Here is a 16,377-nt window from a genome sequence, read left to right on the forward strand (position 1 = left end):
GCGTATAATAACCAGGAAAGGGCAGGTAGTCACGCCTGTACATAAATTGGGGGTGGGGTTCTGGAGGGCAGTTAGGAGCAGGGGTCCCAGGAGGGGGCAGTCAGGGGACAAGAAGCGGGGGCGGGGGGTTGGGAGTTCTGGGGGCGGGGCTGTCAGGGGGCAAGGGTGGGGAGAGGGATTGGAGCAGTCAGGGGACAGGGAGCAGAGGGGTTTAGATGGGTTGGGAGTTCTGGGGTGGGGGCTGTCAGGGGGTGGGGAGTGGTTGGATGGGGCGTGGGAGTCCCAGGGGTCTGTCTGGGGGTGGGGGTGTGGATAAGGGTTGGGGCAGTCAGGGTACAGGGTCCTAGGGGGCCAGTTAGGATGGGGGGAGGGTCTCAGGAGGGGGCAGTCAGGGGACAAGAGGCAGGGAGGCTTAGGTAGAGGGTGGAGTCCTGGGGGGCAGTTAGGGGCAGGGGTCCCAGGAGGAGGCAGTCAGGGGACAAGGAGCGGGGGGAGGGTTGGGGGTTCTGAGGGGAGCGGGAAGTGGGGGGGCGGGGCTAGGGCAGGACGGGGGCGGGGCTAGGGCGGGGCTCCTCCCGTCCTCTTTCTTGTTTGCTGAAATATGGTAACCCTATATCAACTCTGAGTTTAGAAATCAATAAGCTTACTCTTTTCCAGTATTTTTTGTTTTTCTAAGCCTACAAATACTTGGATGTACAAATACAGATGTGTGAACAAGACGACTTCTTAACTTTTTCAAAAATCACAACATGATCAAAAGAAAGTGTGCTATAATATCTTGCTTTTTTCTAATGCCTTTTTTAAGGTGACTCTACTTGATCATGATCTCTGGAAATCACTTCCTTCCTAATTACTGTAATACACTTCCCAGCAGAGGGTAGGTGACCTGCAGAGACTATGCATCTGCTCTGGAAGAGTGGAGAAACCAAAAAGTGTGTGGTGAAAAGGAAGGATGGAGAAAGGGGGTGGAAGAGAAATAGTTAAGTATTTTTCTAAGTTTGAAGTTTAATTCAGTGGCTCATTCTAGTTTCTGCATCTGTAAACCAGAGGCCTTGTCCCGCATGCTTTCATGTACATTTGCTGCTTCTTAGCTCATATCGTAGCCTCACTTTTTTCTCTGCTGCCACATAAATCCCTCTCAGAAATGACAGAGAGGGGTTATTGAGTGGAGACTCAGCAACACAGCTGACTCAAAATATATATAGTGTTCCATGCACTTTACTGTGTGAGGATCTTTCAGATGAAGATTTAAACAGAGAATTGTCTTCTATGCACGAATGTTGAAGGCTGTGCAGCTATGTCAGTGGCCAAAAATTTCTTTCCCCATACTATTGCAGAGTGATGATTGGCTGTCTTTCACTGCACAACTGGCTGCTTTTCAGTGGCGTATGCACAATGTAGGGCCTGATGCAAAGCTTACTGAAGTCAGAGGAGGGACTCACACTGACATCAATGGGCTCTGGATCAAGATCATAATTCCTTTAAGCATTCTGGGATCTTTCAGGATAAAAGACACTAATTACATTATTATTTATAATAGATTCATGCGAAGAATCACATGTGACAGGCCTTCTGTTTCCCCTGTAGTTACTTGTCCTGCTGGATCCAAGCAAGAAAAAGTGCCCAAGACAAGCAGGTAGCACCCAGCCACTCTGACTCTTCTCAAATAGCATCCAGTAAACCCCCAAAACACCCAAGCATCTCTTCTCCCCAGCAACCGCAACACCCTTCAGATACCTCAGCTTCTACTGTCCCAAGGACCTGCAGACAGCCCAGCACTCCTACACAACCTAACACCTATCTACCCCAACCATAGCTGCCAGGTTTTCCGCAGCTGTATGTCAAATGTGCTCAGTAACTGCAGTTGGGAGCTGCTGAATGCTGAACACTTGAAAAACTGGCTATTTCATTTCAGTGTTTAAACGTGAGCTGAGCTCTTTTGAAAAGTCTGACGTCGATTGTGAGCACTTCTGAAAATCTGCCACCGATGTGTTGTCAGCAACTTTATTCCTTTTATAAAATGTGATATGATAGAGTAAGTGACTTTCAAAACCTATAAAACATTTACACATCAAATTTACTGACCTACGATGTAACAGTGTTCTTTTTTATGTAGTTTATGTGCATCTCATTAAAGACATTTAAATAAAAATATAGTGTAAATGTTAGTTTTAAAAGCAGTGGCACAGGGTATATCACTCTTTCTACAAACATTTAGACTGTCTTCTTGATTTATCTGTTTCTACAGCTGGAAAACATCAAGGTCTATATGTTGCCAAGCTCAGTTTATTGACCCTGTAACATAAATCAAGTGGTGGATGGACCATGCAAGGAAAAAACCTAGAGTAGACTTCCGGCCCGCTGGATACTATTTTTCAACTTTAATTCACTCAAAATACAGAATTATATTATTTATATGTTTGGTATTTTTCTCTTTTCAAGATTGCTGTCAATTTTGAAATTTGAATTTTGCTTTAATATAGTTGTTGTTTTGTAGTTATTGAGAATGCTGGCTGCAAAGTACATATTGCATGTGCTTCTTTTGACTAATGCAGGTAATTTTCTGTGTTTTTTCTGGCCCTGAAGGTTGTCTGAAAATAAGGCAGGAGATTTTGAAAATTCATATTTGTTGAATGAGGGGTACAGTAAATTTTATCGATCCACTTCCTTTCCCATTTGCAATTTCATAACACCCCTGTGGCAATTACAACAATTATTGTAGGATTAGTAAGGTTTTGCTTCACATATTATTCTTGTGTGAGTTCCAAGAGTCATGCTTCAGGAAATAATTTTATATTTCCTGCTGAAAATCTCACTATGGGACAACACTTTTTTAGTTGTTGAATGGTTATCCTCACATTTTTCTGTCTACTTTCTTTCTCACTTCACCCTCTCGTGAGAACCTTCATCTCATTGCCCAGTAAATTTTCATCAGCCTGGTTTATTATCTTTATTTTGTCATTGGATTACTTCCCCATTGTCCATTTGCAGGTAAATAGGAAAAGTGAATGGTTTTGGTAGGCAAAGCCATATACAATTTCAATCAAGAGTAAAGCAATACTTTGCTAATTCCTCTTAGTCGTCATAAATCTTAATGATAAAATAGATTAATTATAAGTCAAAAATACTCACTTTTTAAATCGATATATTATATGCTTTTTATACTGGGGAAAAAGTCCCATAAAATACACGGGATTACCTGCTTCTAATCACTAGCCGTACAAATTCAGCCTGGGAGCCAATGGACTTGATTCATATATGTGATTATTTGGTTATATATGTTCATTCTTTGTTTGCATTTTTGAGAGAATATTAATATAGAAAATATTATACATATTTTTACCTCTTAGATAATTAAATATTTCATGTTTTTCACTTCATAGATTGTATGAATGTTCAATTTTAAATCCCCAGAGGGCATTTGTTTTGTTTTGTTGGAGCACTGCGTTAGCCTTTTCCTTTTTCATTTAACAATGGCTTAAATTATGACGGGAACAATTTTTACTGTTTATTTTTTTAGACTCTTATGAGAACGTATTAATGTTTAAAAACATTAATGTTGTCAGGAAGCAAAACTACTTCTGTGTAAACACACAAGCTGCAGAATAACAAGAGGATTAATAAAATATATGGCAGTAATAGGAAATGAAGGATACATTCTGTAAAATATCTCCCTTGGGGTTACCTTATGTGTGAGACTTTGTCATCTTATTGTAAACATTCCAATTGCTCAGGCATAAAACATTGGTTAACGTTTGCAGCCCTGAATCACTCTCCAGTTGAAATTATTAATGTTGTGGTAGCTGCGGATATATGAACATGGATTTGCTCTTGCTGCTAAATCCTAAGCAATCTATGACTCTGGTCATAACCAAACTTTATAAGTTGGAAGGGTTTTTTGTCCATTTCATTCAGGGATGCCATGTGTTTTGATTTAATTCCCACATCTTTCCCTTAAAAAAAGTATCCAGAGAGGTGTTTGTTATTTTAAATAATATTCTAAAACCAATTTTTTCCCTTGTGGTTTAGAGGTTACTTCAGGCATCTGTGTGTGTGGGCATAGCTCATTTTGCAGTCCCACAACTATTTCCTTGTTTTGTTTGTTCACAAAATGAAGGAAACTTTTAAAATACAATCAGCTTATGTATAAAATGTAATCTAACATATTTATAAAATGGGTTTATCAAACATTTCTAAGTGCATGTGCAGAGATAAAACACATTAATAGGACACAATGATCTTGAAATCTAGTCAGCTTTTTTTTAAAGAAATAGTTAAAAGTAGTTTCAGGGGATGCCTGTCCTACTAGAGTTCCCTTGTCAATTTCAGGGTTTTTTTACGTTTCCTGTTTTAAAAAATATTTTTCTGTCCCCCAATGCTCACAAACAAGTAAAACTAAAGGCCTGACTTTGTAACCCTTAGGCTGAACCATACTTACTTATGTGAGTAACTTCATTAGGATCAGGATCAGTGAAATCAATTAAACACAAAGTAAACAAACAAAAAGACATTTTTTTTCTCTAATTCCTTGTGATAATCTTCCCACGTTACTAAAAACATTAGTAGATATGTTTTCACACAGTGTGATTTTTGAGTTGATGATGTCCTCTTAATTAACAGCATATTTAAGATATAGTGTGAAATCTGTCCCTATTGAAGTCAGTGGGAGTTTTGCCACCGATTTCAATAAGACCAGGATTTTCTTCTTACTGTAAGTCTTCTACCAACTGATTAATGCAAACTATTTCTGTAAAATTGGAGGAAGTTATTACTGTACATTTCCCTATCTACATATGTCCGTTTTGGTATTTGCATCATAAGCTACTTTGCACAGAAATTTAGCCTTCGAAAGAAGGCTCCTCTTTGTACCTATATTTCAAATGAATAGGGGAAAGATCTGACCCATCAGGTTATAGCTTGGTTGCATAATAAATTGGGTATTGACTTCAATTACCTAAGTGAGTTTTACTTTGGCTCCCAACTGCTTTATATTAAGGTCTTTTGTAATTTAATCTCTTTTACGTCACTTTGTGCTTATTTCCCAAGGTGAGTGTGGTAATGAGAGAGGAGTTTACTTTATGAAGTTGGCAAACTGTAAAGATTTGATTAGAACAGAATACGACGTGGAGGTGACCTAGAAGCAGATTTTCATAAAGGGGACTTTATATTTATTTGAAGTAATTTCACTACAGAATTTCAGTATAAATCGTCAGTGAAATGGTGCATATATACTAAAACTTTTATCAGACAATGCAGGTGAAAATCAACAATGATATTTTAATCTAAAATCAGCGGAGTACTTCTAGACGATACATCTGAACAGCAGTCTTTATCTAATGACATGCTCCCCAGTTGGCTGTTCGGGATCAAACAGACCTTGTAACAAACTGAACTGCTGCCAATATCATCACTGCTGCTAAAACAAAATAATTAACTTTTGCCAGCATGCTGAGCTACAACTGTGACAGCACATGTGGATGGAAATTCTGTATGGGACTATGCCGAGAGGTAGCAGTGAAAATATGCTGGGGGAAGAAGCAGGTACTCACCAGAAGTGCAGTGTTTATATGTGCAACAGTAGTTTCATTAACTGCAGAAATGAAGTACTTTAGTCATAAATGTAAGTATGCTTCTGGTTTGAGCAGGCTAGTTACGAAACTGAAACAAATCCTTATCATTTTACCACACTGTTTTACCGATAGTGTGACTTGAGATGTGGTACAAATTCTTTATTTAAGAACACAACCCAAGCAAAGTCATAATGCAAATTAGAGAAGAAGACTAATAAGTTAGAAGATAGCTCACTACTCTACATTTTACAGTATCTTGGCCAGTCTAATTGATAGAAGTCCCAAGCAGTGGGGACTGCATGACTTCCCTTTTCCAGAGCTTAGTAGATTTCAGTTTTTCCTGATATTCAGCTTAATTTTCTCCTTTTTAAGTTTTATCACATTCTTCTAGTTCTTCTTCGAGTGATTGCTCATGTGTATTCCACAATAGGTGTGCGTGCTCGCCACGTGCACCAGTGCCGGAAGTTTTCCCCCCAGCAGTACCCGTAGGGGAGCGCCCTAGCGACCCCTGGAGTGGCGCCTCCATGGCGCGGTATAAGGGGCGCTGCACGCTCCCCCCACCCTCAGTTCCTTCTTGCTGCCAGCGACGGTGCTTCAGAACTGCTCTGCTTCAGCTTTACTGTAGCTCATCCCCAAAACTGCTTGTTTGTTCAGTGTATGGTACCTGTAGTTAGTTTAGTTTAGTTTAGCTAGAGCACCCGGGCCGGGGCATGCCCCATCCCCGGGTTTTAAGTCATGCGACACTTGTAGGCAATCTATGCCAGTGAGTGATCCGCACGCAGACTGTTTATGCCAGGGGTAGGCAACCTATGGCACGCGTGCCAAAGGCGGCATGCGAGCTAATTTTCAGTGGCACTCTCACTGCCCGGGTCCTGGCCACCAGTCCAGGGGGCTCTGCATTTTAATTTAATTTTAAATGAAGCTTCTTAAACATTTTAAAAACCTTATTTACTTTACTACAACAATAGTTTAGTTATATAATATAGACTTACAGAGAGAGACCTTCTAAAAACGTTAAAATGTATTACTGGCACGTGAATACTTAAATTAGAGTGAATAAATGAAGACTCGGCACATGACTTCTGAAAGGTTGCCGACCCCTGGTTTATGCTGTTTGGGGGAAACCCATCTCAGCAATCGCTGCAAGATTTGCAAGTCGTTTAAGCCTCGGACAAAGAAGAGAAAGGGACATCAGGCGCCGAGCTATTCTAATGGAGTGGGCGCTGACCCCAGTTCCGGCACGCCACTCCGAGTCGGCACCAGGCACCACGGTGTCGATGCACGGTGACCCTTCGGCGCCATCGACTAGTCGGCATCGCTCCCCGTCCACAGGGCATGCCAAGAAGGCTAGGAAGAGGCCTTCTTTGCCGCGGCACCGGAGTAAACGCAGGACAGAGGCTAAACCCATGTTGGGCAGTCCTCGATCCCCACCGACCTCTAGGCCTCCGACTCAAGTTGAGTGGAATATCCCGGCCTATTCGGAGCAGGCCTTCCCGGATGTCTGGATGCCCTCCACACCGGAGGCCCTGCAGGCGGCCCGGGATGTTATGTCCATGCCGATACCAGGAGCACCGCCAGTGTCGGCCTTGCGCTCCAGAGGCAAGCCACCGCTGGGATCTCCACAGTCACCCCTGGCTTGGTACCGGTCTCGGTCGAGGGAACGTTCCCAACGCCGTTTGCCACCCAGTGTCCATTCAGGGCAAAGTCCACATGGATCACCCTCGACGCCCACCAGGCTGTCAGGTTGGGTTCCGTCTGACCGAGACTCTCGGCACCACTCCGCCTTGAGGAGTGAACACCGACGGGACCGAGGCAGACAACGCCAAAGGTCCTCGTCTCAGAGGGGCTATCGCAGCCAGTCACGGCACGAACGTTGATGTCGTTCCCGTTTGTCATCCCACTCCAGGACCCCGCCACAGCACCGCCTTCGCAGCCCCAGGCGTCGATCACCGGCGTTTCGCCATCGTGGGTCCGCCCGCCGGAGCCGATTACAGAGCAGCTGTTACTGACGGTACCGGTCCTCCATGTCGGGAGCTACAACTAATCAGCTACAACTAATCAGGAAAGAGATCTTGGAGTCATCGTGGATAGTTCTCTGAAGACGCAGTGTGCAGCGGCAGTCAAAAAAGCAAACAGGATGTTAGGAATCATTCAAAAAGAGAGAGAATAAGACGGAGAATATCTTATTGCCCTTATATAAATCCATGAATACTGCGTACAGATGTGGTCTCCTCATCTCAAAAAAGATATACTGGCATTAGAAAAAGTTCAGAAAAGGGCAACTAAAATGATTAGGGGTTTGGAACGGGTCCCAGATGAGGAGAGATTAGAACTTTTCAGCTTGGAAAAGAGGAGACTAAGGGGGGATATGATAGAGGTATATAAAATCATGAGTGGTGTGGAGAAAGTGAATAAGGAAAAGTTATTTACTTGTTACCATAATATACGAACTAGGGGCCACCAAATGAAATTAATGGGCAGCAGGTTTAAAACAAATAAAAGGAATTTCTTCACACAGCGCACAGTCAACCTGTGGAACTCCCTGCCTGAGGAGGTTGTGAAGGCTAGGACTATAACAGGGTTTAAAAGAGAACTAGATAACCTCCATGAATTTAAGTCCATTAACGGCTATTAGCCAGGATGGGTAAGGAATGGTGTCCCTAGCCTCTGTTTGTCAGAGGGTGGAGATGGACGGCGGGAGAGAGATCACTTGATCATTACCTGTTAGGTTCACTCCCTCTGGGGCACCTGGCATTGGCCACTGTCGGTAGACAGGATACTGGGCTGGATGGACCTTTGGTCTAACCCAGTATGGCCGTTCTTATGGGATCGCGGTCCCGTGGTAGGCATTACTCCCGGCGCCGCCGCTCCTCCCAGTCCAGAGACAGTGGCAAGTTGTATGTCAGCCCAGCCTCCCTTCGTAGTTTTCCATCGATGGGCCAGGAAAGCCAGGCCGAACAGCTGGCTCCGGCGGTGTCACAGCAGGTGCAGTGGCACCGGTCCCTGTGGCCGGCCCAATGGTACCAGTGGGCACCGTTGCCCCCGACGCAGTGGGGGCTTGCTCGGTGGCCGGAGCCTCAGAAGGACCATCGGCCTCCCTCTCCAAACCTCCAAGGAAGGAGTCGGTGAGACATACATCCTCAACACCGTGCCTGGAGACTGACCAGGTTGTGGACCCTCCGGTGCCGGTGGACACACAAAGTACCGCGCCGGCTTCCTCTGATTATGATCCCTCCTCCCTCCGTCCTGCAGGAGGACTTTAGGACCCACCAAGAGCTCCTAAAAAGGGTGTCATCAAGCCTACACCTCCAAGCAGAGAGATGGAAGAGCCCTCGGACTCCCTGTTTAATGTACTGTCCTCCTCGGCACCGGGCAGGGTGGCCTTGCCTCTCCACGAAGTGGTGGTGAAAATTTCAAATGCCTTGTGGCAAACCCTGGCCTCATTGGCCCCCATCTCTAAGAGAGCAGAACGCAAGTATTTTGTACCCACTAAGGGGCATGAATACTTATACACCCACCCTGCTCCTAACTCCCTGGTGGTCAAATCGGTCAACCACAGGGTACATCAGGGTCAACCAGCCCATACCCCGAAAAATAAAGATTCAAGTAGGCTGGACTCATTTGGAAGAAAAGTGTATTCGTCCTCGAGCTTCCAGTTACGGGTGGCGAACCACCAGGCTCTCATGGGCCAGTATGAGTTCAATCTGTGGGGCTCCCTGCCCAAGTTCAAGGACTCCCTTCAGGAGCGTTACAGGAAGGAGTTCAAAGTTCTGGTGGAGGAGGGCACAGCGGCTGCCAGGGCAACCCTGCAGGCAGCTTCGGATGCAGCGGACATGGCCACACGGTCCATGGTCTCCGTGGTGTCCATGAGAAGGGCGTCATGGCTCCTGCTCTCTGGGTTGTCCAGTAAGGCGCAGACCTCCCTGCAGGACCTCCCGTTTGACGACAAAGCTCTGTTTGCAGAACAAATGGATACAAAACTGTCTGGCCTGAAAGACTCCCGCACGAGTCTCCAGACTCTGGGTCTCTATGTTCCGGCTCCGGCTAAACCTAAGTTCAAACCGCAGTAGACTCCCGCGCAGGCCACCCAGTCAAAGTACGAGACTGCTTATAAGAAGTCACGGCACTATAAGAAGCGCCCACAGAGGCAGTCTCGGCCTGCCCCCCCAGCCTGGGTCCTCCAAGGGCAAGCAAACGGGGAAAAGGAGGTTTTGACAGGACACCCAGGGGCGCCCTGCCAGTTCTCACCGGGGATCCACCCTCAGTGAAGCTTCCCTTCTCCAATCGGTTGTGTGCTTTCCTCCTGGAGTGGTCGCGGCTGACCTCGGACCGATGGTCCTCAACACCATTTCCCGGGGCTACACCCTCCAGTTTACTTCCTCCCCGCCCAACCACCACCACCCCCGGCCCCTGACTGGCCGATTCCTTAAGGGGTTGGATCGTCTGTTCCCGTATTTTAGGCCTCCAGTCCCGCAGTGGGACCTAAACCTGGTGTTGGCCCATCTCATGGGGCCCCTGTTTGAGCCTCTAGCCATATGCTCCTGGTCACACCTCTCGTGGAAGGTGGCCTTCGTGGTTGCGATCACGTCGGCTAGGCAGATCTCAGAACTCAGGGCTCTGACCTCCAAGCCCCCATACACAGTGTTTCATAATTATAAGGTCCAGCTCCGCCCACACCCTTTGTTCCTCCCAAAGGTGGTCTCCGCCTATCACATGGGTCAGGACATTTTTCTGCCGGTCCTCTGCCCCAAGCCCCATGCATCCAGTGAGGAGCGCCGCCTCCACACGCTGGATGTGAGACGGGCTCTGGCTTTTTACATGGAGCAGACTAAGCTGTTCAGAAAGTCCTTACAACTGTTCATCGCCTCGGCCGAGCGCATGAAAAGTCGGCCGATCTCCACTCAGCGGCTCTCCAAATGGATCACCTCGTGCATCCGTACCTGTTACAACCTGGCGGGAATCCCTCCGCCACCAATTGTGAAGGCGCACTCAACTAGGGCGCAGGCCTTGTCGGCTGCCTTTTTGGCCCATCTACCCATTCAGGACATTTGTAGAGCTGCCACGTGGTCTTCAGTTCACACGTTCACCTCGCATTATGCAATTGTCTCTCAGATCAGGGTGGACGCTGGGTTCGACAGGGCCGTTCTCCGTCCCGAGAGTTTGTGAACTCCTTCCCACCCTCAACAGATATAGCTTGGAATCACCTATTGTGGAATACACATGAGCAATCAATCGAAGAAGAAAAGACAGTTATCTTTTCCGTAACTGGTGTTCTTCAAGATGTGTTGCTCATGTCTATTCTGCCCTCCTTCCCCTCTGTCAGAGTTATCTGGCAAGAAGGAACTGAGGGTGGGGGGAGCGCACAGCGCTCCTTATACCGCACCATAGCAGCGCCACTCCAGGGATCGCTAGGGTGCTCCCCTATGGGTACTGCTAGGGAAAAAACTTCCGGCACCGGTGCACGTGGCGAGCTTGCACACCTATTGTGAAATAGACATGAGCAACACATCTTGAAGAACACCAGTTACAGAAAAGGTCTTTTATACCTCCATGCAGCACCCTAACTCATTATTCTCCCTCTTATTTAGCTGTTTCAACCTCTTCTCTTGCTTCTTGAAAATATTCATAGCTCTAGGGTGACCCTCCCCCCCTCCCCCCACTGTCTACCCGCGATCCCCCTTCCCCCTGCACACGGGGCTGGTCGTCCAAGCCCGCACATGGAGCTGATGGTCCGAGCCCCCCCGAGGCTCCCGAGCAACCGCCTGCCCGTGCACTTGGCTTCTCAACGCCCCCCTCTCCTCCCTGCATGCAGGTCAGGTCAGCCTGAGACGCTCCCCCTAGCCCACCCTCCACCGCAGGGCTGGCATTGTCACTCGCCCCCTCCCCCCACCTCCTACATGTTCCTCTGCATCCTGCTAGGGTTCCCACCCCATTTTTGGGCAAAACTCTGCATTCGTCCCGTTTGCTCTTGCCAGCTGGTGATAAGTTAGCAGAGCAAATGGGACAAATGCCCAGTTTTGTCAAAAAAGTTGGGACAGCCGGGACAGGGCCTAAAAAAGGGACTGTCTCGGCCAAAACGGGACGTATGGTCACCCTACATAGCTCCCTTCTGAAATCCCTGCAATTTGTCCATATCTTTTGGATAACATGGTGTCCAAACATAATATTCTCTCTAAGCTTACTTATTTTTAAACGGCAGCCATCGGCAGTGTTTGAGTGCCTCACGAGAAGTTTGCAATCCAGAAGAGGCCAGAAGTTCCTGGGGTGCAGAGGCACAGCACAAAACTTGCATCTCTAGGAGGCACAGGGAACTAAGCCATTTTTATGTCCTCCCAATTGTGGGCAATTACAGGGACCTGTGAGGGCTCCAGAGTATTGTATACAGCCCTATAGGACTGCCTAAGTTACAACGTCCTATGGTTGATAGTGTTGCCCAGGTTCCCCACAGCACTGTGTAATGCAGCCCTGTCCTCAGCATATACTGCAACCCTGCCTGTGCCCATGACATGCTCCCTATGCTGGGGCTTGTGGCAGGAGCCTCATAGAACAGTGTAAGCTGCTTTGTGCAAAGCCTACACTAGAGGGAATTCTTCCCTGGCAGGATATGGGACTCAACTGGCCCTTTTACAGTGACAGCGAACGGGAGAAAAGAAACTCTTCTGTGGTGAAATCTTAGCCCCGTTGCAGCCAATGGGAGTTTTGCCATTGACTTCCATGGACAAATAAAAGGCAATCCTGAATATTGTGTGCTGCTTCTGACAACCTTTAAAAGGAAACGAAAGAAAAATGTTTGGAAACTTGCTAATAAATTCCTTCTTAAACCCAGTTTGTCTGAATAATAGTAAAAGTAATGTTTGTAAAGCACTTGAAAAATAAAATATGCTATACTAGCATAGTGAAAGTTTGGAAGCTGTATCCTGCCATGTGGAAATGACTGGTAACAGTTCTAAATGCCAAATCTCAAGCGTTCCCACTAAAGTTCATTAAATGCTAAAAATGACTGTGGATTTTGCTATCCTAAGGTCAACATTCCTGTCTTAGTGAACACTCAGATGGAAATGGGGTATTTTTTCCTTCCTATGCTGACTATCTTAAAGAGTCGTCTAGAATGGCCCTGATGGAGAAACTAAGAGGAACAATAAGCAAAGTTATCAGGTCACTTGTGAAAGGCCTATAATAATTTAATGATATGCATTCACTTTCTCCCCTCATGTTACCATTTCAGTTTTATTTAATCTTTCCTTATAGAGTCTTCTAGGCCTTTAGTATATTTACATTAGGGTACTTTAAAAAGGGGGAAAGTTGCCTGTAAGTATTTGTAAGATATGTCTGAATAATTACACTGTATATACTGTGCTCTGTATTATTTCCAAATGGAAAACACTAAAAATGAAATAACAGTTCCAAATTCCTATTCCTAGGGTGGTCTTGAAGGTGATGTTCTCAGACCAGTAAAAAAAATATTCTGCTCAACTGTCCCCCACAGAGCTCAATTTATCTCTGTTCCATACAACCTTGGTATCCTTCCATTTGAGTGAATTGTAGAACATTTCATCCTATGGTTGGTTATGTGAAACTTTACATGAAGGAAATTAATGTCACATTATTTCAAACTCTGCCTCCTTTGCTGTTTTTGTCATTGCACCATCCTGACCTAGCTTTTATATTTTTATTTATTCATTTATACAGGGCCTGAACTAAAAGCCTACTGAAATGATTATTTCTGTTGACTTCAATAGGCTTTGGATCAGGCCCATTCAACATGGAAAATTAAGGTAAACTTCACATTCTAATGTCTGTGAGGCCTCCTCTGATCCTAAACAGATTTAGATATAGAGTTAGTCTAACCTTCTTATGTAATAATGTTCTTTCTCCTTCTTATAGGTCCTTTTGTTCTGCATCACAGCTGCTCTGTTCATGTTCTTTTTCAGGTATGTTATGTTACTAGTATTTCTATTAATATTAAAGGATTACTTGAAACAGAAAATTGCCCACTTACTCATTTGATTCTGAGCTCAAGATACCACCACCTAGTATATTCCTGGAGCAGGCCTACTGGATAGATCTTTGTGCCACTTGCTGCTGTTAGTTCCAAAACTTAATGGTGCATGAAGACAAATTATCCAAAGAGTTTAGAAGAAAAGTGAGTTTATGAGGTGTGTGTCTATGTGTAAAATGTGTGTGTGTGTGTGTGTGTGTGTATACACACACACGTGCAGATAAATAGCTGTGGAAGTTATTTAAACTAATGAAAACTGTGCTAAGGCAGCCATTGTAGGTACGAAACATCTATATTCCATCCCAGTTGTTCTGAATGGTTTACTGATAGGAAGATAGTTGTTATTCTTTATAAGTAAATATTAGGAGCATATGAACTAATATATACAGCATGTATACTGATCATTTCAGTAACTGTAACATCACAATAAAAGAAGTGATTGTGAAATATCTTTGGAGTGCAGGTGTCCCTATTTGGTGTGCCTAATTGGAGTGTAGCTGCTTTTTAATTTGTTTTTACATACTTTATTATTATATATCAATTTGTATTCTTTTTAAAAATATGCAGTGTGTGGTTTTGGTTAGAAACTCATTTTAAAATGTTCTTTCTCTTAGTTTGTAAGAAATGTATATTAAAAACATGTAACTTTTCAGTACTTGAATTTTATATATCAGTTTCCTAAAGTCATTCCATCCCTATACTTGGGTAGTCGTTCCTTAAAATAACGTATACCTACAACCTTTGTGTTAGAATTTTCTGGTAGAGGTCCTGAAGTTTCGCAACTGTGTTTTGTTTTGTTTTATTTTTCATAATTACATAGCCAGTGAATCACTTACAAATATTGGCTGAGAATATACTGTGGAGGGGGGAAACATCATTGTAAAAGCTTCTAAAAAGCATTCCTTTTCTCATCCACCACCCATTAAGATTCTGAAATGGCAGGTTCCTCTTTGTTTTGTTATGTGCTGCTCTCCTGAGTTGTGTTATGGCAGCACATGAATAGCCTGGGGGATTTCACTTGTAATGTTGATACTAGACACCTGTCTAGAGGAATTCTTATAAGAAAATCTAAAATGCTGGGTAATTTTGTGAAAGTTATGAATGCTGGTTAATTTAAAAGTTGCTAATTATTTGTTTGTTTCTGTGGTGGTGAACCAGTGATTTAAAGGGGAAATTAAAAGGTAAAATGAAAACTTAGTACAGCACATTAACCAGCTTATGTAGGGCATTTAGCACAGCAATATATTGTATGTTGCCATTTAAAAATTCCCTTTGTTCTCTGTGAAATACTCTAATAAATTCTTGCTTAATCAAAGACATCACTGAATGTGTCATTCTGTAATACCACTGCTTGAGAGTCCCTTGGATGGATACCAAAACCACCTTCTCTCTTCTAGTAGCCCAGTCGCTTTAGGAAAGGATTGAAGCATACTAATGAGGCAGCATCCGGACATTTTACTATCTCTATTCATGCTATAGTAACATATGAATTGCCATACTGTGATCCAACTGGTACAATAACCTATCTTAGACCATGGCCAGAAGATTCTTCCGAGAAAGTACTGCTGTCCTTTGTGCAATGTGAGATGAAAGATAAACCCAGAAGGAAGGCCAAGCTACAGGTCTGCTATGACATCTCTGCACCGCACATAGTGAGGAATGTAGATTTTAGAGCCTTGTGCAGTCACAGGTCCCTCAGAGGAGAATCCTGTGGGGCGTGGTTCACAATCTCTCTCCTTTTCTGCCAAACAGATTTCCTGCCTCCTCAAAAACGACTGGAATGGAAGGGCAACCCTGAGGAGCTAGACGGGGAGCCAGGACAATGCAATAAGGGTTCAGTCAGAGTACCTTCAAAGAAAAGAGAAAGGTGGTGCCCAAATGTTGGCCATGATTCCAGCCATGATCTAAGTACAGCTGCACCATATTTCCATCCTCTGCAAATAAGACTACAGATGGAGGATGTTGGTCTCAGTTTTGTTTCTGAGGATAAGAGTGAATGCAGTAATGGGCCCTCAAGCCCATCCCTTTTTTCTTCTCTTGAACCAGGGTCTCTCCCAGTCTTTTTTCTCAATTAACCTGGCCCAAATGGGAAACCCCATGCAGCAGTCAACTTCAGAGTACGCTCTGGATCTGCAGGCCTGGAGTCAGGTTTGCAACAAGGGAGAAAATTGTTAGCCTAATGACTGCAACAGAATCCCTCTGCTCCCAGATAGGACCTTCGCTCAGGACCATGTCCTGTCACCCATCAGCGATAAATCTCTTAACCCCCAAGCTCCTTTTCCCAGGAGCCTCTAGAGGGAGCTTTGTGTAGAGAGCTACAAGGGCTGTCACAGGAAGAAAAGAAGACAAATCACATGGGGAATAGTCATTAAACTATCTGTCATCTGGTGCAGAGTTGGGCAATAGACCCCAGGGACTTTTACTGCATGCTATTCCTGATCACAAACAAATCTCCTGTTCCTGATGACAAACAAATCCAGCAGGAGCTCAACTTGGAATCCCTCCAACAGATTCCCAGAAAATATCTAATCCAAGATGGGGACACCCAAATCTGCTCAGACATTCATCACATAGAAGATTTTCCCATTGTCTATAGGGGAATGTCTTCTCTATCCCCCTTTATTGATCCCATAGGAAAAACCTATGCTTTATTTTGGGACAACAGCATTTCCAATGCAGGGTTTTGGCCTTTGGTTTGTCCATCAGTTCTAGAATATCCCATTTGGTTAAGGTTGTCTTTTCCAGGGTGTACAAGACAAAAACAACTATTTATGTTGATAATATCAGAACTGTCTTCCTGTGGGAATA

General features: G+C 44.6%; 1 protein-coding gene across 3 annotated transcripts in view; it reads left to right on the plus strand.

Moving 5' to 3' along the window:
• The window catches only part of TMEM135 (transmembrane protein 135), a 396,582-nt gene that overhangs the window by 278,968 nt on the left and 101,237 nt on the right, over nt 1-16,377 (plus strand). For all 3 annotated transcript variants that reach the window (XM_026651656.1, XM_026651654.2, XM_026651655.1), the window contains one exon: nt 13,455-13,501. In XM_026651656.1, coding sequence (XP_026507441.1) covers nt 13,455-13,501 — 47 coding nt within the window. The remainder of the gene's footprint in view (nt 1-13,454; nt 13,502-16,377) is intronic.

The sequence above is a fragment of the Terrapene carolina genome, unplaced genomic scaffold (assembly GCF_002925995.2).
Source record: "Terrapene carolina triunguis isolate 2854851 unplaced genomic scaffold, T_m_triunguis-2.0 Scaffold97, whole genome shotgun sequence".
Taxonomy (NCBI): domain Eukaryota; kingdom Metazoa; phylum Chordata; order Testudines; family Emydidae; genus Terrapene; species Terrapene triunguis.